The sequence below is a fragment of the Lissotriton helveticus genome, chromosome 7 (assembly GCF_964261635.1).
Source record: "Lissotriton helveticus chromosome 7, aLisHel1.1, whole genome shotgun sequence".
In the NCBI taxonomy this organism is placed as follows: domain Eukaryota; kingdom Metazoa; phylum Chordata; class Amphibia; order Caudata; family Salamandridae; genus Lissotriton; species Lissotriton helveticus.
This window is the reverse complement of record NC_136068.1, coordinates 95,274,054-95,299,469: the sequence shown is the minus strand read 5'-3', so window position 1 is coordinate 95,299,469 and position 25,416 is coordinate 95,274,054. Positions and strand designations below refer to the sequence as shown.

The following is a 25,416-nucleotide window of genomic DNA, read 5'->3' as shown; positions in this document are numbered from 1 at the left end:
ATTTCCTTTGTGCAACGACTGTGTTTCAATGTGAGCACACCGTGCACACTCAGGGCGCCGCTCTCGAACACAAGCACGTCATGCGAGCAGACACACAGATTGTTCAATGTCAAAAACAGGAACATGCAGAACAGAAAAACAAATTAAAAAAACACTAGAATCAGAGCTGCAATCATACATATATTTATATATACATATATACTTGATCTGTGGCTTCAAGCAATACCTACAGTATGTACACGCCTCAGTGATCAGTCCTCGGGGGCGTTTGCACTTACTGCACGTTTGTTCCCCCTTGTTTGCATCAGAAGAAAGATTGGGAGTGAAAGTAACTTTTTGTGTATTTAGGGTACCGGCTCTGACCATCCAGCTCAGGTGCCTTGCTGCTCCTCAAGTTACTGACCAATCATCTCAGCGCCTGGATACTCTCGCCGGTGAATAGCAGCACTTTATAAATCCTGTTTGACTGATTGATTCTTAATGTTTTCCTATCCAATGACGAAGGGCACAAATTAAGTCATTTTAAGCGAAAAGACTATTTTTTTAAGGCAGCTATAATATACAAACTTAAACTGTACTTTTTCAGATTTCACCCACCCCTGCTTTACGTACATCAGTTTCTTTTCTCCTTTTTTTCAACATGACCTTTACCGTCATAAATGTTATATATTTTTAAAGTCACTTTATTTTTTTGACTGCCCAGAGGTTCACAGAATACCACACCAGCGGTGTGAGCTCTGCAACACATTTGGGTGCAATTTTGGGCACCCTGATTGCTGGTCAGCCAGTAAAATACAACAATGAACGGGGTCCCGCGGGCCCCGGTGTCACTGCACCTGCTATACCATCCATAACTATGCCCCAGCATGCACATCCTACCAGGCATTCGCCTTTCAGCTAGGAGTCTGGACTTGCACCAAAAAAGGAACTTTTAGAAACACGTATTCCATCATCTGTCTAAAAGAGTGACATATGCCTTGGGATTTTTGAAATTACAAGATGTCACGCGCTGCTGATTTCACAGAAGATGCACCTTAAGCGCGCGCTGAATTATCTATCAAGCAGGCCGCGTGATGCGTGTCCTCCTCACGCGCACATCCATACACAAGACACCTTAACTTTGCTTGTAAATGTGGAAAGGGTTTTTTTAAAACAACATTTAAGGCTCTCTAGACTTGTTCCACTTCGCCGAAGACACTGGCATTTAAAGAGCACGTTAACGAGAGTGCGCCCACGTGTAATGCTGCGCACACGACAAGTTCGTGTGCAGTGGAGCAATGGCTTTGTGTAAACCGAGTGACACTTCTGAACGCGTCCCCATTATTTACCTGCACGACGCTCCCACGCGGTCACACATGACTGACTGTACCCCTCCTCTTCCGTCTTCCGCATGGTTCTTCTGCAGGGGAAAACACACATCTCTATATTTCTGCTTGTCAGGCTAGCGAGAACTTCTAGAAACTTCTAACGCCACTTTTAGGCTCCTGGCAGGTTTTTTTAAATGTTTGTGGACATGTATGTCCTACGGTATATTTATGGCAGACACCAGCAGGTACAGTTCGGTATCAGAAGCTAATGCAGGTGCCAGGCACTCGACTCGCGTCTCACAGTGATGACATCATAATTTGTTTACCTGGAATCGTGGCTGTATTTATGACCCAGCAGGGCTACCATGAACGTTGACATGGATGGCTCTGGGAGAGTCGATGCGTAGGGGGATGGGGAGACATTATTTTTTAGAGAGAAAAGCCCAGAGGTGCATGGATGGAAGAATGTCTTACCTCAACAGAAAGAACAAGACATCCACTGGAAAAGTGGTCTTGGGGCAGCTGGAGACACTATGAGCTGAGGCAGAATGGCTGCCTGGAGCATACATATATATTCTTACACGTGCTCGGCTCTTTGAAGCACTCAAGTACAGGCTTCCTGGCCTACCTTCCATGTGGCCTCTTTACCAATGGCTTCTAAGGGATGCAGTAGGAAGCATATGGGGTTTGGGCATATTATGAACTTCTAAGAAAGAGATTAGAATTGGTTCCAATAGCAAACCAAACTGGTCATTGTCTTTACACAAGCGTCCAGAGTCTAAAAAGCCCTGCTTTACCACAGTAGACACAATTTGCGACTGGAAAACAGGAATTTCCAACAGCAGTATTATGTGTCCTGTGCTCTGCTGCACAGGTAGTCCCAGTTCTTCGTCGATGGGCCATGTAGCTGCTTCTCTGCACTTTTTTATTACTCCTCCTACCGGATGGTGTGATGGGAGTGCAGTTTTTGTTGTTCTGGGGATCTTGTTGCACATTCCTATTTAGGATGTTGGAGCATTTATCCACACATTTAAATGGCAATCCACTCGGTGTGTGGTTGTAAAGTGTTGTATTTGTTTTATGCCAATGTGGGAAGTGTTTTCATGTTGTGCATAAAAGCCCACGAGGTGTGATTATTGTGCTATGGGACGCAGTGCCTGGAGGTGTGATGTGTGAGGGTATATGAGAGAGACGTACAAATTACAAGTGTAAAAAAGACTTGGGCATAGAGGCAACTCCACAGTATCAGCCTAGCCATAGGGATAGAGTGAAGCTGTGCGCATTTACTGCCAAGAAAAGAGGGCAATCAGAGAAGGCCCTGTTATCCATAAAGCACCAGGCACTAGAGGCAGAGATGGTGTTGACCGATTAAAAGGATGCCAAATGGGCAGGGATGGGGTTGGTAACATGAGCAGTAGCCGTGCACCCCCGCTTAAATGGCAAGGTTGCTACATACTGCTGAACAAATACACTCTATGAACAAGGATGGAAACTGCAGTGCAATTAAGGCTTCCAATCTAGGCCCAAACACAGTCTTTGAAAGGCCGTCGGATCCAAATACTCCTGCTAGGTCAGAGGACATTTATTTTCAGCAGGGGTTCACACCCCAAACCCCTCACAAGCTTCCAAAGTTGACAAGCACCAACACTTCCTTCCTGGCAGTGCACATCCGCCCTCATCCCTCCTTGCAAACCAGGGCCGGACTGGCCGTAGCAGGCACCGGGTATTTCCTTGAAGGGGCCGCCAGGGTTAGGGGCCGGTTTTGGACCCGGGGGGCAGTTTTTGCAGCATAGCTGCAATATCGGCCGCTGTAACAAAATCGTCCGAAAACGGCTGTGGCAAACAGCTCGGCCGCACCCCCAACGCCACCGGGGTCCAGCCGAGCACTTTGCCAGGGCCGGTTTTGCTTCCCAGTCCGGCCCTGATGCAAATCCAGCGCTTTCCTTAGCTCCCACAGACCACTGCTCTTTCTGGTTTACATATGAAGGCATCATCCTGAACTCCTAGAATTTCCACCCAAACAACTTTCACTTTCATTACAAGGTGAGGGTAAAAAAAGAAACAATGTAGTGAAAGGAGGCTTACCCTGTTTCCATTGTTTTTGGCTAGACAGCCGCATGGCACAGATTTGGTAGTTCTCATTTTGTTCAACCTTTGCCCTGCTCTGCTTTGACCAGTGAGTCCTACAAAAAACTTTTTTATATGGCTTATTTATCCTATAAAATTTAATTGCAGCTGGCCTCACTGTTCATGCAATTAGAAATGCAAAAGTGTGCACCTGTTAGCATTGTTTTGGAGTATTTGCAACACAAATGTACATAGTTTACATGTTTTCTCGCGAGTGCAACATTTCTATATTCTGTAGGATTTCCTTTTGCATTTAAAGATTTGTGCGAGGTGCCCTCAGAAAGATATCCAGGGCCTGGATGAGGCTTTGCCGTAGGATGTCAGCATGTGATAGCAACTCAACCTGGGCAAACAACATTCGACAGCTGTTTCTGCTACCTACAGGTAGGGTTTACAAACAAATGACTTAGGACTGTCACTGAAGTCACATTGGTTACCTACACTGCATCAAGACACCTCATTAAGATGGCGTCGATTAGGGAGGTGTTCTAATGGGATCTGAAGGCTTTGAAAACAAGTACACACAGAATTAATCTATTTACTACAAAGTGCAACATATCAACAGTAGAATTTTAAAGGTGACAAGCCAATTTGAGTGCATGCTGCAGCTCTTTGCTGCATCACAAAATAAAATGATGGACGGAGTATTAAAACTTTTCCAACACTCACCCCCCTATCACAGAGCTGGGTTTAATCCATCCCACGCCATTGCAGTTTGGACCCAGCTATATGCAAATCAACCTTGACGCTGCTCCCCAATGGGGACATGCCAGCTCGAATTGCTAGGCCAGATCCTCCCTGGACTGGAAAACAAGCATCCTGTGACCGGTTTCAGGGTATCACTCCTCATCAGCCAGCTTGAATCCAGTGGTGCAGCTCACGTCTGAGCATACCCTTAACCACTTAGGGCGTACATAGTGACATCACAAAATAAAATGATGGACGGAGTGTTGAAACTTTTCAAACACTCACTCCGTCACAGATATGGGTTTAATCCATTGTTATTTTGCTTGTCACGCTATTCCAGTTTGGACCCAGCCATATGCAAATCAGCGTTGACCCTGCTCCCCATGGGAACAGTCCAGCCCAAACTGCCAGGCCAGGTTCTCCCTGGACTGGAAAACAAGCATCCTGAGACTGGTTTCGGGGTATCACCCCTCATCATCCAGGCTAGCTTAAATCCAGAGGTGCAGTGAAGCAAGGGACCCACGTCTAGGCATACCCTTAGCCCCTTGGGGCGCACATAGCAACACCACAAAATAAAATGATGGATGGAGGTTGAACCTGTTCAAACACTCACCCCCAGTCATTCACCCCTAGTCTTTGACTGGGGTTGAGTGTTTGAAAAGTTTCAGCACTCTATCCATCATCTTGTTGGGTTTGATATGTCCAGCCTAAGTGGCCAAGTATGCTCAGATGCGGGTCCCTTGCTTGCTGTGTCACTGGATTCAAGCTAGTCTGGCTGATGGGGTGGGATACCCCGCATAACCGGTGCCAGGATGCTTGTTTACGGTCTACGGAGGACCTGGCTTGGAAGTACATGCTGGACTGTTCCCATGGGGAGACATGGAGTCATTTATCCAGAATCAATCGGTGTAGTTACTTGGAATCCACGTTCAGCGGTTTAGGCGCTAAATGTAATGTTAATGAAGCTTTTAAAGCGCACGGTTACCCAAGGGTGTCCTGGCGCTGAGCGTTGCCTAAGTGGTAACCAAAGATAAAAGAATATTAAAAAAACACACAAGATTGTGTGCATTCTGTCCATCACCTGTTGTTTTTGCATTTGTCACCCCGAGTGGGACAGGTATGCTCAGATGCGAGTCCCGTGCTCTTCATGCCACTGGAATCAAGCTATCCTGGCTGATGAGGGCTGATAGCCCGAAACCAGTCCTTGGATGCTTGTTTCCAGTCCAGGGAGGACCTGGCTTGGCAGTTTGGGCTGGACTGTTCCCATGGGGCACAGGGTCGAGACTGATTTGCATATGGCTGGGTTCAAACTGGAATAGCATAGTGAGCAAAAAACCGATGGATTTAGGCCCAGATCTCTGTACTGGGGTGAATATATGACATTGTCCTGCATTCTGTCCATCACCTGTTGTTTTTGCATTATTAAAAAAACAGCCACAGCTATACTCCCTGCATGCTCTGGTGTCTTAGCCTATGGATGCCTCTGGGTGGGCTTCACCCAGGTGTGCTATCTAGGCGCTGTACGGGAATGCCTGCGAATTCCCCATCACAGGGCCAGTCGCCCACCTGTCAGTCATGCGTGTCATCACTGCCACGGTTCTATATTCATAAATCTCGGTGGCTGTGAGTTAAAAGTGGCGCGTGGGTGGTTCCCCCGGGGCACGTGAATGCCACGACCTAATCCGTTCCAGGTCGCACGAGTTACAGGGATCACGTCCGAGGCACCGCATTTCCAGATTAAATATTATAGCTTTGTAGTTTAGGGCCCATGCTTCCTTTACAGTTTAACGGGTGCAAATGTCGTTTTTGCACAGGTCAAGCTGCGCAGATGTGGGGGGAGTAGTTGCAGGGCCACAGTGCACTTTGGAAATGGTGAAATCTGCGGTTTCCGAGCAGGTACACGGAGCCCGTGCGCGATCTCTCACCACCCTACCAGGGGGAGAGCTTCAGAGACGGTTGTTGAATCGCATCCCCCTTTGGTAGATTCCGACCTCTCTTTTTTTATCCCCGTTTTAAGAGTCTGCATTTTTTTAAATGTACAATTATGGGTTTATTGGTGGCAGCAGGGCGAGGGGAGCATTAGGTTTGAATAGTTTATATATAGTTTGATGCATCACTATGGCAACCTGCCGAGTGCGACTGAATTAGTAAATAACAGGAATGCACTTAGCGCTTGTCGGTGATTAGTACATGTCAGCGCGGGACCCATTATTGTAATTTTCTCTCCCTTTCATGAAAGGCGCGAGGAGAGAGAGCCACATCCTAGATTTAAAAAAGTGTTTCTTCCATTTATGCTCGCGGACAAAAAACACACCGCAAATGCAGCCTTTCATCTTCCGGTGTATGAGGAATTTGGGGCCTTGAGGTACAGCGCCTGGAGCCCCAGGGCCTTCAGGGACAGCGCCTGGAGCCACGGAGCCTTGAGGTACAGCGCTTGGAGCCCCGGGCCTTGAGGTACAGCGGCTGGAGCCCCAGGGCCTTCAGGTACAGTGCTTGGAGCCCTTGGGCCTTCGGGTACAGCGCTTGGAGCCCTTGGGCCTTTGGGTACAGCGCTTGGAGTCCCGGGGCCTACAGGTACATGGCTTGGAGCCCCAGGCTCTTGAGGTACAGCGGCTGGAGCCCGAGGACCTTCGGGTACAGTGCTTGGATCCCCAGGGCCTTCAGAATACAGCGCTTGAAGCCCTGGGGCCTTCACTTACACTGCCTTGAGCCCCGAGGCCTTCAGGTACAGTGCTTGGAGCCCGGGGCCTTCAGGTACGTGGCCTGGAGCCCCAGGGGTTTCAGGTACAGTGCTTGGAGCCCCGGGCCTTCAGGTACAGTGCCTTGAGCCCCGAGGCTTCAGGTACAGTGCCTTGAGCCCCGGGCCTTCAGGTACAGAGCTTAGAGCACCGAGGCCTTCAGTTACAGCGCCTGGGGCCCTGGGGCCTTCAGGTACAGTGCCTTGAGCCCTGAGGCCTTCAGGTACAGTGCTTGGGGCCTTGAGGTACAGTGCTTGGAGCCCCTGATCCTTCAGGTACAGTGCTTGGAGCCCCAGATCCTTCAGGTAGAGTGCTTGGAGGCCCGGAGCCTTCAGGTACAGCGCCTGGAGCCCCAGGGCCTTCAGGTACGGGTTAGTTTTGGCTGCACCTTCTGTCGGATTCATTCTGCAACATGAAGCAATCGGGGTGTTTCCTGTCAGACCAGGCCCACTGCCTCTGAAAAAAAATTAGTGAATGGCGCGGGCCAGTGCGTAACACACCTGCATGCAGAGGTGGATGGAGCCCCACGAGCACTGTAGTCACCTGACACAAGCTCTGGTCTTTTGTGCCCTCAGACTGAGCACTGGACAAGCTCAACGATTGACATGCAATCGGTTCTTAAACTTTCACATTCAAAGACAAAGTGGCTTCTCATCCTACAACTTCATCATCATGACGAAAGAAGGCAGACTCGACACAGCCAATGACATGAAAGGGCTGATTCAAAGCCCCTCTTGGGATGTGTGTTTGATGCTCACATGAGCGTTGGCAGCCAGGTAAAGCTGTCTCCAGTCCAGGGGTCTCCCACCCCTTTTGCAATGAGAGTTACTTATGTTTAACCCCTCCCCTGCGAGGATAATTCCCCCGCTGTGCTGGGTGGTGGAGGGTGCGCGCAGCGCCCCGATGCTCATGACGTGCGCGGGTCGTCATGCAGCACGGTGGCGCTATGCTCAAAACGAGCTGAGCTCGTCATGACCACGCCCGTTTTAATGGAATGCTCAGCACAGCTGAGCTCGTCAACAGCACGCAACGGGTTAATGAACATCATATCGAGTTACTAATATTTTTAGCGACTTAATAGTCATCCTGTGAGACAAGATTAGATAATGGCCATGGCGTCCAAGATTACTAGCCGTGATTGCCTCAGTGCATCAGGTGCAGTTGGCATCAGTAATGTGAATATGAGGTTATCAATTGGGAAAGCATCAGGATAATTCACGACCGCAAAAGCTGCACTACCCATAACATCAAGGTAATAATTTAAAGTAATGTCTCCCCAATGCCTCATAATTTATTATTCAAAGATCAGCTTTAAATATATTTTGGAAATCCAGCTATTTGGCTCCAAATATCAGCTATGCATATGAGTTTGGCAAATTTCTGTCTCAACTCTATGCATTTCAATTGTCGGATTATATATTAAGTCAACCAAGCAAAAGCTTCTCCTTTAGTAGGCTGGGCTGCACACAGGCGAGCTACTTACAAGTAGCTGGAGAGCTACCAGTAGCCCACAAGGTACTCTGAGAGAGAAACCTGCTCTAGCCAGACCTAAATATACAGGGCTTGGCAAAACTAGATGTACAGGAGCAGGAAATCCATGAAATGTGGTGGCGTAACAGGACTTCAGGTCGAGCAAGTAGAAACACAAAGTACCATGCACAGATAACTCACCACTTTGTACTTTTAGACGCCACCTCTTTAGACTGAAGTAGGGTCATGACCCGGAGCTGGTGATGCACAGGGATAGATGTGTATCCTTTTATAGTCTTGCAGATTGGATGCAATGCGTTCCCATTCTAGGCACGTACTGTGTGCATGAATACGGCACGGGCAAGATTACAGGCTGGACTGCAGCATTTATACATCGCTTACTACCCCCCCTATGGTGGGCGCTGTAACGCTTGCCTACATGGGCAGATGACCCAGTGTCATCAAGGATGCTGAGCTCCACTACTGGGTTTTCATTTAATAACCAAATGCCTTCTGGGCGCTGTAAACCGGGCTCACTTCCAAGTGAACGAACCCCAGTGCTTGAAATGGAAATATGGAGGTCTCCTTGTCCCAGAGTTCCTGCTTGCCTCTCAGAATTTCCGGCACTCTCCCCTTAAAAGCTTTGAAGAAGTATTTGGAAAAGGAAGTACTATCCCTTCCAAATTAACGAAGTGAAGGGATTGAATAACCGATAGTACTTGCCCATTTAAAGCACTGACTAATCCCAACGAAAACAATGATTTGTAAAAGAAAGCCTAGGAGTGGATGGATGAATCCTTAGAGACATGGGGATATCTTGATCACTTAAAATCTGGTATCCTCTTTAAAGGTAATCAAGATTCCTGTTTCCTATACTTCCAAGGGTATCAGCTGGCCTTGGCTTAAGGTGGCGATGCCAGCTCACTTTATGTCACCTGGACACACTGACCTTCTAGTCCTTGGCTTTCATTTGACAATCTAATGTTTATGGGAGGTGTATGTAGTCCTGGAATGCTTCTGTTGGTCCAAGTGGACTGATACCAATGATAATGAGTTATAACACACAAATCGAGGATTGGTAAGATGGTGTCTTTGTACGACGAGCATTTGTGGCCACTCGACTCGTAAGGCTGCCGGCTAGATGAGACGTAAGAGCAGCCCCCAAGAATGGCCCTAGAAAGGCACCCTTGACCTGGTGGTGGGATATGCAGCAAGTCTGTCCAGGCCCCAGAGTTGATTTGCAAAGCACCCCAACCACAGACTCATTTTTGTCAAGGAGGCTGTCGCATGACGTATCCTGAATACTGTCAGTCGGTCGTTCACGACAGTGGGATGAATGTATAGTTTCTATCTTTGATTGGTTGGCCTTTTACCTTAGAAATGAGCTCCTTGTTATAGCCACTTCCCGATGCATTATTCCGCCCTAGAGCTAAACACACCTGTTTCAGACAGTAAAACACCAGCTACAGTTACTGCCTGTGCATTTAATTAAGACCAATTATATCATTAAAAGACTCTCCCTTGATTGCTCCAGTCCCCTGTAATCCACCCCAGTGCTGGCTTTGTGCTCCTGCTTAGACACTACGACCAGCTCCAGAGCAGCTCTTCTACCCCTGCAGGCGTGGGTGCAGCAGGCAGCACCCCTCGCCGACATGAAGTCTCATCAGAAGAGTAAATGTAAATGTATGTGTCTTGTAAAGCGCACTGCTGCCCTGAGGCGTGGCGCTGTAGACCGCTGGGGAACCCGTCCTGGCTATCCCTGTGAGATGGTCTTTACTGGGTATCTCCAAGGTGAAACCAGGCATCCCCGGCGAATGTGGGGGGCCGTTGTAGAGATGAGGCAAGCTAATGCCCAGAGTTGCCGAGTGTGATCCATGGTTAAAGTAGGCACCGAGGCGAGAATTATCGAGTCCGCTGACCCTGGTCCATGACCCTGCCGCGTCGGGAATTGAACCCTGGCCCCGGGCCGTTCTCTGCTTCCGGGCCTGCCGCCTCTAACCAGTGAGCCACACCACTCCAGAGTGACCTTTGGCTGGCAGCGGCGGACAGCCACTCAGGGGCTGCAACCAATTTATCACACGAGCAAAGACTTGCATAGAGCCCGATTACTGGCCTACCCGTAGTACATGGAGGTTTGTTTTTCCTACGCCTACACCCCTGCTTCGTGTTTTTCCCTGCAAACTTGCAATGCTTGTCTGTCAGTGCTAACTTATTCCACTGATATGACCCGGCGTATTTCAAACTTTAAGGAACTCTTTAATGCCATTCAAAATGGAACACAATGTTCGATTCTAATGGAAAGAACTGAGCCCCCACTGAGTCCCGTCAGCCTGATATTCCTTTTCATGATGTGAGGGCATCGGACGAAGTCACTGAAGCTTCTATGCCAGCAAGAGGAAATTTACTGCTGAAAGACTGGCACGCAGAGTCAGCACAGGAACCCACTGCTCCTTTTAACAGCAGCAGTCTTCTTTTTATGGAGTTAAAAAAAACTCTCATCAGCACTCCTGAGGATAGCAATCTTACACACACAGTCTAAGAAGTTCAGAAAAAGAATTTAATGACACATTTCAAGAAACCAAAACAGGCTGACCTAAGATGCAAAAAATCTGTACTGCCACAGAGGTTCGTGAAATTCTGGTAGGAGCTTGAATTCACCATTTTGGGAGGGATGAGGAAATGGTACCTTCAAGTGGTGAAGAAGATACAGCCTCTGAATTTCTGAATCTACCTCCAGACTCTGGAATTAGACCTGCCCCCTTGGTGTTCGATACCAGATCAAGTGTTCAGCACTATCAGAAGCCCTTCAGTTGCTAATTCGGAAGGGAAAGTGGAAATTGAAAGGTCCAGCCATCTACTCCATCATCTTCCTGGTGCCAAAATATAAGTCGATAATTAATAACCTTTTGGGCCCCTATCATACAATGTCTTTGAGTCGCGATAGATGTACAGGATCTGTGCTTCCGTGCAACAATTGGCAAACACCACAAACACTTCTGTGGTTTTGTGCTCCGGACAGTCAATATTAGTACCCTAGCGCTTGCATTTTTTTTACTGAATTTTGCCCCTAGGTGTTTACAGACATCATTGCTCCATTAATTGCATCCCTCCATCTTCAGGGATGGCCAGCATATCCCCAGCCTGATGACTGGCTGTTTCATGTCCCATCAATTGAAGAGACATTGAAAGCTCTCTGGACACTGGAAGAGTTGCAGGAGACCCCTTGGCGTTCTTCTCAACTCCAGGAAATGCTGGACCACGAGATCAGTCCTTTATTGGGGCACGAAGACAAGTATGTCAACGAGTAATGAAGAATACCGGTAAGTAATCCGGGTGCAGCAGGATTGTGATTACCCACAAATTCACCTCTGTTTTATCAACCCCTCATACATGCCCCCATCCCATACATAGTTGCAGATTTTTTTATCCGTTATTGTGCTCCTAAATTACACTTCAGTGTGTGTACAACATTCTATGAATTGAGCCCCGCGTTCCGTACTCCCTGAAGCACTAGTGTTGTACTGTATCAAAAGCGAAGCCTTTTCTGGTCTACAGCAACATATCCTCACTATACCTCAGCATTGTTCAGTGAAAGAACCCCACTCTTGTACGAAAGGGGGTGCAACAGACCAATCACACATCTACTCCCCATTCAAGTTTCCGCTAGGCTTTATAAATGCTTAGTGAAAAAGTCCTCTATTGTATGAGAGAAGGTGCAGAGGAGCACACGCACGTCGACACCCATGTCAAGTCTCCACCGGCTTCATCACTGCACTATTGTACAAACGGGGTGAAACAAACCACTCCCAGATCCCCTCAAATGACACTGGTCACCAAACGCACAGCCCAAATGTCATGCAACATGGAGCCCCCTTTTTACAGCCAGCATCTACCATGCAAAGGTTCCACAGTAGGGAGAAGTTGCATTATTTAATAGGCCAGCACCAGTGCTCCTAATGGTGCAAGCACAGTTAGGTATGTGTGGTCAGGCCGTTTAACATGTGGGCCGCGGGGGGGCAATTCCCCCGCTGTGCGGGGAGGCGCAGACAGCGCCCCGGTGCTTGTGACGAGCTCAGCTCGTCATGAGCCACGGTGGCCGTGTGCTCATGACGAGTTGAGCTCGTCACGGCCACACCCATTTCTTAAGAACGTTCAGCACAGCAGGGGAATTAGCCCCGCGTACGAGCGTTCGGACTGTTATGACGAGCTCAGCTCGTCATGAGCACACGAGCACCGTGGCTCATGACAAGCTGAGCTCGTCATGAGCGTCCAACGGGTTAAAGGTAAAACACTCCTACTTTTAAACACTATTAAACAGAACTGCAGCTTTTGCAGCAATGATGCGGTGCTCTAAATGGACCGGTGTCTGTGTCTGCCAACAGAGCTTCTAATAGTGCAGGACCAGGCGGCACAGGGCTATTAATGGGTCAGTACCTGTACATTCCGCCAGAGCTGTACATACACTTTTTTCCATATAAACAGCTTTCTGTATGTATGATCACACAATTAATGGGACAGGAATTAATTCCCAAAATAAATCTTTGGCGGGGGGGGGGGCTAAGTATCGACTGCCACCGATTGGGACCTTGCAAATTACAAGCTTTTATTTTCAGTCCTTCATGGGGCTTTTGAAGCAACTCGCGCTTTTCCCCATTACCAAAATATAATTCATTTACCAGCAGGTTTGGCGTGACGATACTGTACATTTTTTTAAATGAGAGGAACTTCATTTAAAAAAGGTAAGGGTAGGGTATACAGGGGTTGTCCCCCCCCCCCTCCCAGCCCCCCCGCCTGCCCCCCTCCCACACGCAAAGGCCCGGGGGGGGGCAGAGTGGGCACCGAACAAACATAAAACCAGTGGGTCCAACATTGGTACACAGGTGGTGGGTCTATATCAGACTTTCAGGTTATCCATATCGGATAGATTTACATATATTTCATCTAAGCTGAAGTAATTGACATATTCGGTAGCCATCATAAAAATCACGAATGGATCTGGCCGTAATGGACCAGTATTGGATGCCCCGTCATTAAACAACACTTGCTTTGTTTGTGATTGTTATGTGGTTTCCTGATCACTCCTGAGATAGAGGGAATCTGATACACGTACCAAAAGGCACTTTTCCAAAAATGTTTTTTTTCTCATTTTCAGCTTTTTTCCCCTTGTTTCTTTTTCGTTTTTTCGCTTTTTTTCTTACAAACAGTGCTTTCTTTTCTAAGAAAAGTTCAAGTTAAGACAAGAGTGCCCACCACTCTTTAAGTTGTAATGCAGATGAAACAAGCGGGGTTCCCTGCTGGTGCTAACAAAATAAAATACGATAAAAATGGTAAAAAGAAAAAACTAAACAAAAAAATTGAAAAGGCAGCAGAGACGAGAAGCATTCATGCCAAGCAGCTCAATGGGCTAAGAGGGTAATTCAAAAGAATAGGGGGAAATCAATCTACGCGGCGATTCTGAACACCACTAAAAATAATACAGTCAGCAGGCCGCTGGCACTTTGTACAAGTCTCTTATCCTCTTGCTCCTGTTTGGTCAGGTAGGTGGTGCTACTTGGTATGCACTAGTCAGTGGGTTGCTAGTCAGCATCACCTCCCCCATACATGTCCGCCAGTTTCTTAAATCGGGGCCCCCACTCATTCAGGAAGTCGTAGTCCTGGTCGCCAGAGCTGGATGAGTTGAGGGAACTCACGGACCCTGCAGTGGAGCCGCTCCCTTCATAGTCGAAGACCAGCAGCGAGTCGTACGGTGGTGCCGTTGGGTCGTTGTCCGCCGCTCTCAACCCCTGTAATAAAGACAGAGTTAACTGAAGTCAGTACTTGAAATGGAAATATAGAACTGCTGGTACTCACTATCCCCAAGTATCTGTTTGTTTATACAGTGGTCGAAGTGGGGAAAAAAAGTATGGTAACTGTGGGCGGAACATCAGGAGGTGGGAATAACAGAGGATTGGGTCAGTGGGCGGAGTCAGAGATGTGGCAAAAAAGAACAAAACATACCAATTTTTAGTATGTTTGGCATTTCACTGACCAGTTACAGCTTATAACGAATGTTATCTAATACAACCAATGGATACACGTTTATTTAAGGTTTAATAATTGCGTTAATTACATTAAAATACGCTTATAAGTGGCACCAGACCCAAGTTGGCTCCAAGCCATTCAGTTTCGTTCATCAGCACTTCTCCCTTTTTTATAACCGTTTCTGAACATAAAATTTGGGTTTAAATTCTATGAAAGGAGGCCCAACGTGTTGGGGAATACTGTTGAATACATCATTCTGTGCTCCTCTGTCAATTCTAAATTGTAGTCCTACATTTTTTATGAGCTTCACGCAACATGCCATGAAGTCACCATTCGTTGCCTCCTGGTTTCTTGTCATTTTATCTAGAAATAGCACTCAAAAATGAATATATACACCTTAAACAACCCAGACCTGTTGGTTTTGCAGATGCTTTTAGCAATATCAGATGAATGAGAAACAATTATTATATTAGTAGTTTGTGAAATTACTACTCAAGTTAGTTAGCAGTGAGAATTGCAAATGTATAAATTCTGAAATTATGAGACTCCAACAGTGGTAGAGTCAGAAATAGGTAGTGAACCTCGGATTATCTCAATCAGTTATTTTCTTCCCTTCAGTATAATATCCTCTCCAACCACTATTAGACAACTTCATCCTTTGTCTCTCCACAAGAACTGTAGGTGTCTAGAAATACTACCCAGCAGAGACTGCACGAGGAAGTTCAAACATGAATGGCAATATATCCTATGTTTTACACATACTTATAGCTCTTCCATATTTGCCACATAATACATCATCCGTTGCATAATCTGATGGTTCTAACAAAAAAATGGTTGTAGCTCAAACGGATCAAAACACGTGACTTGTAATGCCTGTGAAGTAGAAGGGCCTTTACAAAGGTTGACTGGTCACCGTTGTCACTGCTGCACTTGGATGTTAAACTGGTATTAATGAGGCAAAAGCTTTGCAGAGACTGTTAGTATGTGTAAAAAAGTCAAAATAATAAAGTATCTGAAAATGTACCACACATTACGCTGCAGCCTTTCTTTGCTGCACAATTTAGTCAACACTGCAACATAATTTTGTACTCCATTACTGCATAATTGCAGTGGCCCCAAAGCAGGCAGCACATGTTAAAAGTGCTTGTGCAAGAAGTAGAGACCCTGAAGTTTGCGCACTTATAGGTATATGTACGGGAATGGTGGCGCAGGGCAGCGCAGCAAGTTATTTTGCTGTGGCTGCCCTGCGTCAGAGGGAAAGGGCTGGAATGCACCGTATTCATCCAATATAGTCCATTTTTGTATTACCCCCCTGCACTGGCACTGTTTCGTCAGCCTAAAGCCAATGCAGGCACCCTGTTGCATGCAGGATTGTTTTTGTGCAGGAAGGGGCACCTTCCTGAAAAAAACAATCCTGAGAGGCTTTTTCCTCTCTCTAAGTGTGCTGCACATATAGAAAGAGAAAAAAACAGGGAGAAATACAGATATTTCTCCTTGTTGTGCTTCCCTTGGGGAGGCGTAAGATTTTGATACATTCCCGGGTTTACAAGTCCTTGTAAGTCTAGGAATGCATCAAAAACCACGGGAGTTGCTTGGGAACCCCCACCACAATGCGTCCCTTGTTCAGAGGAAGGCAAAGCAGCGATATGCGCTGTGTCGCATTACTCCATCTTTATGAAACCATTCAAAGCCATGCAAAGTTGCTATAAGTGGCTTCATAAATATGACTTGGAGATTTGCGTCATGCATTTACCACGTTCTGTGGTGCAAACATGATGCATGGTCCTCGTAAATTTGCCCCTTAGTTTTATGTGCGTGCAAATCCTGCATTGTCAATCCTTGGTGAGTTTCACTACTACTGTTGGTACAAAGCCACCAGAGGCAACAATGGGTGAGACGGACTGGCCTCAAGCGTCCTGTGACCTCAGTGACAAAGTCTCTGTTTATCTAGGGTGTGCTGCTTCACAGGCCTGCTTGCAAGACTGGAGGTGAACAGTATGGATTGTGGTGGACAGAGCTTCAAGGTTAACCCATCCTGGTCACCGGAAGGGTCCACCTGCTGGTGCTAAGAGACTAGGGCTTCTATGGCCTAGCGAGGCCCTCTATGGCCTTCTATGGTCTAGTTGGGGAATGTGCTCCCTCAGGAGAGTGGTCTGGTCATGAAGCCTGATCCTGGTTCCCCAGTTTCAAATTTGGTAGCTCTGGCCGTAGTGCTACATCTCTCCCCTCTCCGCCCCCCTCGAACACCTTTCTGCCCCACTGAGATAAATTTGCACTGACTTCAGCTACAAACCAATTGTGCCCAGTTATGAACACCTGGATGTGACTCAATTTTTGAGAGTGAGAAGTGAGTCATTGTGCTGGACAGTCCTGCTTGTTTTGTTACTGAGGGCCGGTTTTGCAGCCCCCAAGTAACAAAACCAGTCTCTCACCCATCCAGCCTCCTGCCTCCCACCTCCTACCCGTTACGCCAGTCCGGCCTTGGTGCCTGGGCCTATTTGTTTTCACAGTCCCACCCTGGATGGGGTACACAAGTGGCTCAGGTGTCACAGAACTAGACACCTAGGGCTTCTTTTTCTTAAATAAGGTAAAGAGTATTTTTGAAAAGACCACATCCCTGAACACAGACAGAGCAGCATTACACATTTTATAAAATAAAATAAGGAAAACAGCTGATAAGACGTTAAATGTTTTCTACAGTTATTTTTAGGTTTTGGCTAGGAAGCGCTTGCGCTGTCTCTTCAAGACATGCTGTACTGAGTTATAGATTTGAAGCTGCATCCTCTCTCCGCCCCTATTTTGTATTGGCTTTTGTGACTGTCCTTTGTAAATGGTGGACTTTCATTTGTTAATAGGCTTATTAGTCCCTCCTTAGTACCTTCCTGTCTCCTGTTGTTACCTACCATCAGGACTGTCCCTCTTTCATGTGTCCCTGCACTCTACCTTTCATTAAGAGGTTGGATGCACTATTTACTTAATTCCCGTCTTGCTGAAGCAGGAACGTCGGAGCTCATAGAAATGACACCCTTCTTGTTTGTATTTGCAGCAGCGCGCCATGCGCGCTTTCGCTTTAATAATGCCTGCCACTTACTTTAAATACACTTGTGGGACGCCAGCTTCTAAGCCAGTGGTTATTTTGTGCTCCCCCTGCCGGCTTTGGCCATGGCGATGGCGGCCGCATGTTTATTTTTGTATAGCGCTTTCCCTTTATTTAGTTTTAAACCTATGGATAGTTATTTGAATAGCTGCTAGTAGTAAAAAAAAATTTTTGAGGCGTTGCAGCATTGCACGTCCATGCATACGAATAATGATAATGCACTTACTGTTATATACTATATATACATACTGACATTTAAGAACTGGGCTAGTGGTGGGAGGTTGAAGGTCGAGTTAGGTCTCGCTTGAGTGAGGTGAGATATTTATTTATTTGAATTACGTCAGGAAGAGCGTGCCCCTGATGTGATTTGGAAGACATTTATTTCCATGGAAGACTTCCGAGTAGTCAAAAGAGTTAGAACTTTGAGGGAGCACATAAGAGGGCAAGAAAGGGTTTCTCGCTGTGAGAGGATGATGGTTAGCTGATCTCATGGAATGAATAGTGGTGTTCAAAGCCACTACCCGTTCGGCGAGGTAGAAGGGAATGACTCTGAGTTGCTTCGTAGGCTAGGCTTGAAAAACTCTTGTAATTCACCCTATGTGTGGCTGATGGCTCACTACTTTGTGTGGGTTTCCTGGGTGAGGGGGTCGGTCAGACCTTGTGTGCTGTATGCCATGCCAGAGTGGTCACCACATTAAACAAATACTTTATTATTTCATACTGTAGTTCTGTGAATTGTCAGAACTTGTTTAGAAACCACCTTTGTTAATCTTTAAATTGTTAGTTTGTGGTTAGGTGGCTTACTGTGGTGAAAATTCTACTTGAACAATTATAAGTGGTTATACTTGAACAATTATGTAGTGGTTTAAACTGGATCCATTTACATCCTATCCATTATTTATTGTGTATTATTGTACATATGATAAATACAAAATGTATAAAATAAAGAATGTATGTAATTAAGAAGGGAATTTGTACTGGATAAACACAAATACTAGTTTAAATCAATATAGACTAATAGATCCAAATTCAAAAGTGTAGCTGCAGTGAACTTAGATGTTCTCCATTTTGTTTCCAGCCTATTCCAAAATCCTGCTGGACAACATTCATTCTTCTTGGGATTTTTGTTGTCACGTTTTAAACCTTTTTCTTTGCCGTTAACAACTGCATTGCCTAATGCTTCTAACTGGGTCCCAGTGAAACTATTTGTAATTAATAGAGGTGCAGTGAGGCAATTCAGTTCAATAACCGCTGATCATGTGTCTGTAATTGTTTTTTCAGGGCAGATTTTGTACATTTCTTCATGAATAGATTTAGAAGGATCGGTGCAGTTGGAAAGAGATCATAATAATTTGTATGGAAACCTCTCGTGTTCTCTATACATTTTAAATTCTTGCTTTGTTTGCTGTTTTTTGCTTGAATATTGTGATTTTCTTTGTATGGGCTTTTTTAACTTCGAATTTACTATACAGAGCTCAGTATACAAGTTTGTCAAAGTTTGCTCTTCACAAACATAAACAAGCATTAACAGTGGAATAGGTCTTGCATTTGTGAGACTTTGAGCTTTTGGCATTGTAAATGACAAACCTTTTATCTGTGTTGGTTTTGAAAACAGATAAATAAAAGGCATTGTCATTAACAATGACATATCCCAATAGCTTAAAAGTTCGCAAATGCGAGACCTATTGCATTGCAAATGCTTATTTTTAAATGCGCCAAGGTTTGGGCACAGTCTGTCACAAATTCCACACCTGGCATGCTCTTCCTTTCCTTGTGGCGTCGTCAGTCTGGGTGAGCCCCAAAATAAAGAGCAGATGAGGTCAAGCAAGGGTGGTGCCGAAAATGCATCCTGATGTGACCATTGTATTGTTCACAGTGGGGGCAGGCAAGGGGCCTCGTCACTAAATGAGGTGTAAATCACTGCAGCAGCATGGCCACCAAAGGAAGCAGTTTTCGCTGCTGATTGATTACTCCTACAGTCAAATACTTCTCCTACAGTGTTGTTGGGCAGGCTCCTGGCCTCCCATACAGAAGGGTAGGGGGGGGAGGTCTTGGCGACTTCAGAGGCCTTCCTCAGTCTGCATCACACACGGCTGGACCATTACGCACTTTATTTTACATTCAGACCATCCCTGCTGTCATGAGATGCATTTTTTAAATAAAGAAGTAGGGGAGCAGACTGAGTTAAATTTAAAAAGCAGGGGCACGGCGTACCCTTCCGATCCCGCCCACTTCTACCACTGGTTTGTTACTGAGAAGTGCTAGTAAAGGTATTGCACCCCTGCTGAGGAGAGCAGATACTCTCTCAGCTCAAATTACAGAAAAAGGTTCAGGCACTGATTACCTGTCAGTATCTGCTTACTTAAAGAACTACCTATAAAAAACCTGAGGCATCAAAGTCTGCAATATGCAGGGCAGTATTACTCACAGATCGCCCCCAAAGATAATTCGGGCAGCACACTATGCTAAGCATGGATTTTTAGTTTGTTTTTTTAAGCCACGCCCTTAATTACATTGACCACGCCCCTTTGAGAGATCCCGAGTTTTTTCATCCCACTTAAAGCCCTGAGAATGGAGGGTGCCCCTGTGTGGAAGGGCATGGTGGGAAGGCCACAGATATAGGTAATACTGCCCCTTTGGGAGAGAGCACAGTGAGTGCCCCTTTGTGAGTGGGCACGATGGGGAGGTCACGGATAAATGTACACTGCCCCTGTATGAGAGGGCACAGCACGGAAGTCACAGATATAGGTATACTGCCCCTGTGTGAGTTGGGACAGTGCAAGGGTCACAGATATATGTATACTGCCCCTGTGTGAGAGGGCATGGAGCAGAGGGTTCCTGGGATGAGATACGGTCCCGGTTTCCTAACTGTACGATTGATATAACAATCTACTACAGGGCGGAGAATTGTCCTGACCAGCTGGTATGAATGGACATAGCTGGTTGAGGTTTCCTATCTAACGATGTCCAACACTGGTGCGGTGACAAAGTGGTGAACCCTGATGAATCTGCCATAAAGTCTACCGGGCAGTGAAACATGTCGGTTACAGGTAGTGGTATGCGACAGTAAGCTACCAGCCTTTTTAATTCACCAGCACACACCTGAGTTAGTAATAAAAGTTGTACAATTGGTGTGTCTGTTGATTTTAACTTTCACTTTTCTTTGTTTGTCACATCAGGGAGCTATTTGCCTGAGCTTCCTGTTTAGCACCTTTATTTATGCTTTGACACTTTTCTTTTCTTGGAAAAGGAATGGCAACCAATGATGAGAAAGGGGGCTGAGTATTGGTAACATCTGCCAAGATCCCGGGGGTTGTTCGCCCGTGAGGTGCCTTCCTTTCCGCCACACATTTTTTCATCTTTTTATGGTTTGAGTGTGGATGGATGAACTGTTTCAGTGAGACAGACCTCAATGGATGTGTCGAGTTGAATCCTACCTGGAGTCTCCTACTTACATTTACAAACAGTGGTTTGGTATGGATAGTATGACATTAGAGAACGTACACCTAATCCTAAATTGAAAGGAGGTGTGGTTGGAATCCAAGTAATGGTCCATCAGTTTTTGTTCTCATGCCGATTAGACAGTTGCTAACTTAACCGCATGCGTGCGGTTGGAATTCTGCTGCTGCGCTGACTTTTTCAAAAGCGCACTTTACATGACGAGCTGGGCTCGTCATGAGCGTGCGAGGAGGCTACCTCATGACGAGCCCAGCTCGTCATGAGCGTCGAAGGGGTTGAATCCAGGGTACAGGGATTTTTTGTTATTGAATCTCGTTGAGTGGAGGGCTATCCCGTAGGTACCCTACTTTTCCCTCTGAGCTCCTGTGTGATTACACCTTTGGGAGAGAGCACAGTGAGTGCCCCTTTGTGAGTGGGCACGATGGGGAGGTCATGGATAAATGTACACTGCCCCTGTGTGAGAGGGCACAGCACGGAAGTCACAGATATAGGTATACTGTCCCTGTGTGAGTTGGGACAGTGCAAGGGTCACAGATATATGTATACTGCCCCTGTGTGAGAGGGCATGGAGCAGAGGTGACAGATATAGGTATACTGCCCCTGTGTGAGAGAGCATGGAGGGTGCCCCTGTGTGGAAGGGCACAGTGGGAAGACCACAGATATAGGTAATATTGCCTCTGTGGGAGAGAGCACAGTGAGTGCCCGTGTGTGAGAGGGCACGATGGGGAGGTCACAGATAAATGTATACTGCCCCTGTATGAGAGGACATGGTGGGGTGGCCACAGATATATGTATACTGCCCCTGTATGAGTTGGCACGGTGCAGAGCTCACAGATATATGTATACTGCCCGTGTGAGAGGGAACGGTGTGAAGGTCACAGATATATGTATACCTTCCCTGTGTAAGAGGGCAGGGTACGGTGGCCACATATATATGTATACTGCCCCGTGTGAAAGGGCACAGTTACTGCCCCTGTGTGAGAGGGCACGGTGCGGTGGCCACATATATATGTATACTGCCCCGTGTGAAAGGGCACAGTTACTGCCCCTGTGTGAGAGGGCACGATACAGCAGTCACAGATAGATAAATACTGCCCCTGTGTGAGAGGGCACGGTGCGGAGGTCACATATATATGTATACTGCCCCTGTGTGAGAGGGCACGGTGCGGCAGTCACCAATGGATGTCTACTGCCCCTGTGTGAGAGGGCACGGTGACTGCCCCTGTGTGAGAGGGTACGGTGCAGCAATTACAGATAGATTTATCCTGCCCGAATGTATGACGTTACAACGCGGTCTTTACACAGCAATACGTTTACAACGCGGTCATTACAACGCAAGCCGTTACAACGACTTGCGCTAGAGGCGCTGGACTTGGGAATAGTATGATTTACTATTCCAACTACAGCCTACGTAACAGTAGGGAAGGTGTTGGAATAGTAAATCATACTATTCCTTAGTGTATAGTGCCATCCAGCGCAAGTCGTTGTAATGACTTGTGTTGTAATGACCACGTTGTAAACGTATTGCGGTGTAAAGACCACGTTGTAATGGATGTCTCCCATCCTGCCCCTGTGTGAGAGAGCACGGTGCGGCAGTTACAGATACATGTATCCTGCCCCTGTGTCAGTGGGGAAGGTGCGGCATTCACAGATAGATATATACTGCCCCTGTGTGAGAGGGCACAGTACGGCAGTCACAGATGGATGTATCCTGCCTCTGTGTGAGCGGGAGGGTGACCAACTGTCCGTAAATTTCACGGACCGTCCGAAATTTGGATCTCATGTCCATTGTCCATGATGATCCCTTTTAGGGACGCCTTTTGTCCATAATTTTGGGCATTGGGGAACAACATTGTTCCCCTGCATAAAGTCTCAGCTCCCTGATGGGGCCACCTCGCACTACTCTGAGCACAAGAGCAGCCCCACCGCGCCCATTGTCAATCTGTATGGGGCTGATTGCCAAAGACAGAATGACAATGGGCCAGTCTGGGCTTTGGTGGGCCTCTTCCAGCCTCGGTCTAGGGCAGGGTATTCTGTCAGATGGAAGAAATGTGCAAACACGCCAATGTTGCAACGTGACAATCCAGTTCATTCAAAGAAGGTGGTGAAACAAGTTAAAAAGAAGGGGCTAGAGTTCTTTCAGTCTCTTTTCATTTTAAAAAAGTGCATTTTCCTTATTATATTCAACAAAGCCATGGTTGCCCCATTTTTATTTTATGCAACTAACCATTGACAAAGCCAACAGTTCTGGCTTGTTGTAGGTGTAAAGTTACTTATTGTGTTATATATCTGGATACAATGACAGAAGAGGCAAAATACCAGTATGGCAGTACACTATGCTAAGCACAGATTTTTAGGTTAGGTGTTTTAAGCCACACCCTTAATTACATCAAACAGCCCCCTTTAGAGAACCCCCCCCCCCATTTTTGTCATCCTGCTTAAAGCCCTGGAAACAACATCATGTCACACTCACCTCATGGCCTGGCACTGTGCATCATGCATGACTCATGACTTCCACTTTTTCAGATTGCCTATGTGCAGGGGCATAGTGAACCCTACCCCCACCATACCCCTTGCTGTAGGAACTACAGCAAGGGTGAAAATCTTGATGGGCCTCTTCTGTCTGGAACTCTTCAGACAAAGGCTAAGCTCATAATGAATATGAAAAGTTGGGTGAGTGAGTAAGTGAAGGGATGGGTGAATGGCTGGAAGGTTTTGTGAAAGGGTGAATGGATGAATGAAAGGGTGGATGGGTGGATAATGATAGAAAGCATGGATGAGTGAGTTAGTGGAAGGATGGATGAGAGAGAAGGTAAATGGATGTATGGGTGAAAGGGTAGATGGATGGGTAAATGGCTGGATGGATGGATGGATGAGTGAAAGGGTGGATGAATGAATGGGTGGATGGATGAGTGCAATGATGGATGGATTGATGAATTAAGAAGTGAATGGATGGACGGATGAGTGAAAGGGTGGTTGTAAGAATGGATGAGTAAAAGGGTGGATGTAATGACAAAAGGATGGATAGATGAGTGAAAGAGTAAAAAAGTAGATGGATGAGTGATAGGGCCAATGGATTCACAAGTGCATGAGTAGATGGATGGAAGGAAGGGGATGGCTAAGTGAAAGGGTCAATGGAGAGAGAAAGGGAGGATGGATGACTGAAAAGGGTGACTGGGTGTATGCATGAGTAAGTGAAAGGATGGCTGGATGGGTGAAAGGATAAATGACTGGATGGATGAGTGAATGGATGGAGGGGTGGACAACACGCAGGTGATAGTCCCCATAGAGGATAACCCTGCAGTAACCAAACTAAAGTTCACAAATTAGTATAGCAAGTTGGATGAGGAAGAATTTCCTTTAACTTAATTCCTCTAAAACAGAGATATTGCTGTTTGGTAAAGCGGAGGATCTATGGACCCCAGATTGATGGCCACCAGAACTAGGAGAGGCACCCTCTCCAAGAGAAGGGGCCAAGAACCTAGGCATCAGAATTGACATTAAACTAACTATGGAAGAATAGGTGAAGACCTTGTCAGGCACCTGTTTTGGAACTATGCGGATGCTTAGAAAGATCTTCCCTTGGATCCGGCTTAATGCCAGGAAAGCTCTCATTCAGTCACTCTTAGTTAGTCGACTGGATTATGGCAACTCTTTGCTGGTTGGAATAAGGGAAGACCGGTTATCTAAACTGCAAATGGTTCACAATACGGCAGCCCGCCTTGCCCTCATTAAACCAGCGCGGACCCCCTATTTACCTCTCCTGCGCCAATCACACTGGCTTCCCACCAGGAAACGAGCTAACTTTAAGCGGTTATGTATGGTTTTTAAGTCTCTCCAGGGGACTGGTCCGGCCTATCTGATGATGAAAATTGAACGTTATCAACCCGTACGACAGTTGAGATCTAGCAATCGTAATATGCTCTGCACGCGCACAATAAGGAAAGCCAAAATGGGTGGGCGTGCGTTTTCTCATCTGGCCCGCAGCCACTGGAACAGTCTTCCCGACGAGATCCGTGCCTGTTCCAAATTTATCTCAATTCAAGAAAATGCTTAAGACCTGGCTATTCTAAAGATCTTCCTGTCTATAGGGTGTCTCTTCTCAGGCGCCGAGAGATCCCCTTGGAGATGATTAGCTGCGCCATACAAATCAGTCTAATAATAATAATAAACAGTGGATGGATGAGTGTATGGATGGATAAGACAAAAGTGTGGATGGAGGGATGGATGAGTGAAATGAGGGATGGAAGGATACATGATGGATAGGTTTGCAAATGGATGAATATGTTTGGATATAGATGGGCGTACTTATATACTATTGCGCGACCTCCTCTGATGTGTCTGTAAAACGTACCTTTTGTCCAGAAGTTTTGCTCTGAATTTTGATGTCCTGTCCTGAATTTTTACACTCACTGTCCTGAATTTGCACCCATGCCAGTTGGTCACCCTAGTGAGAGGGCAAGGTGTGGCAGTCACAGATAGATGTATACTGTCCCTGTGTCGAAAGGGC

The 25,416-nt window shown here is 46.5% G+C and overlaps 1 protein-coding gene across 1 annotated transcript in view; it reads right to left on the bottom strand.

The window, feature by feature from the left end:
* Positions 1 to 10,872: 10,872 nt before the first annotated feature.
* The window catches only part of CDH4 (cadherin 4), a 748,299-nt gene continuing 733,755 nt past the window's right edge, over positions 10,873 to 25,416 (bottom strand). The window contains exon 14 of the mRNA XM_078651582.1: positions 10,873 to 14,112. Coding sequence (XP_078507708.1) covers positions 13,906 to 14,112 — 207 coding nt within the window. The 3' untranslated portion in view covers positions 10,873 to 13,905. The remainder of the gene's footprint in view (positions 14,113 to 25,416) is intronic.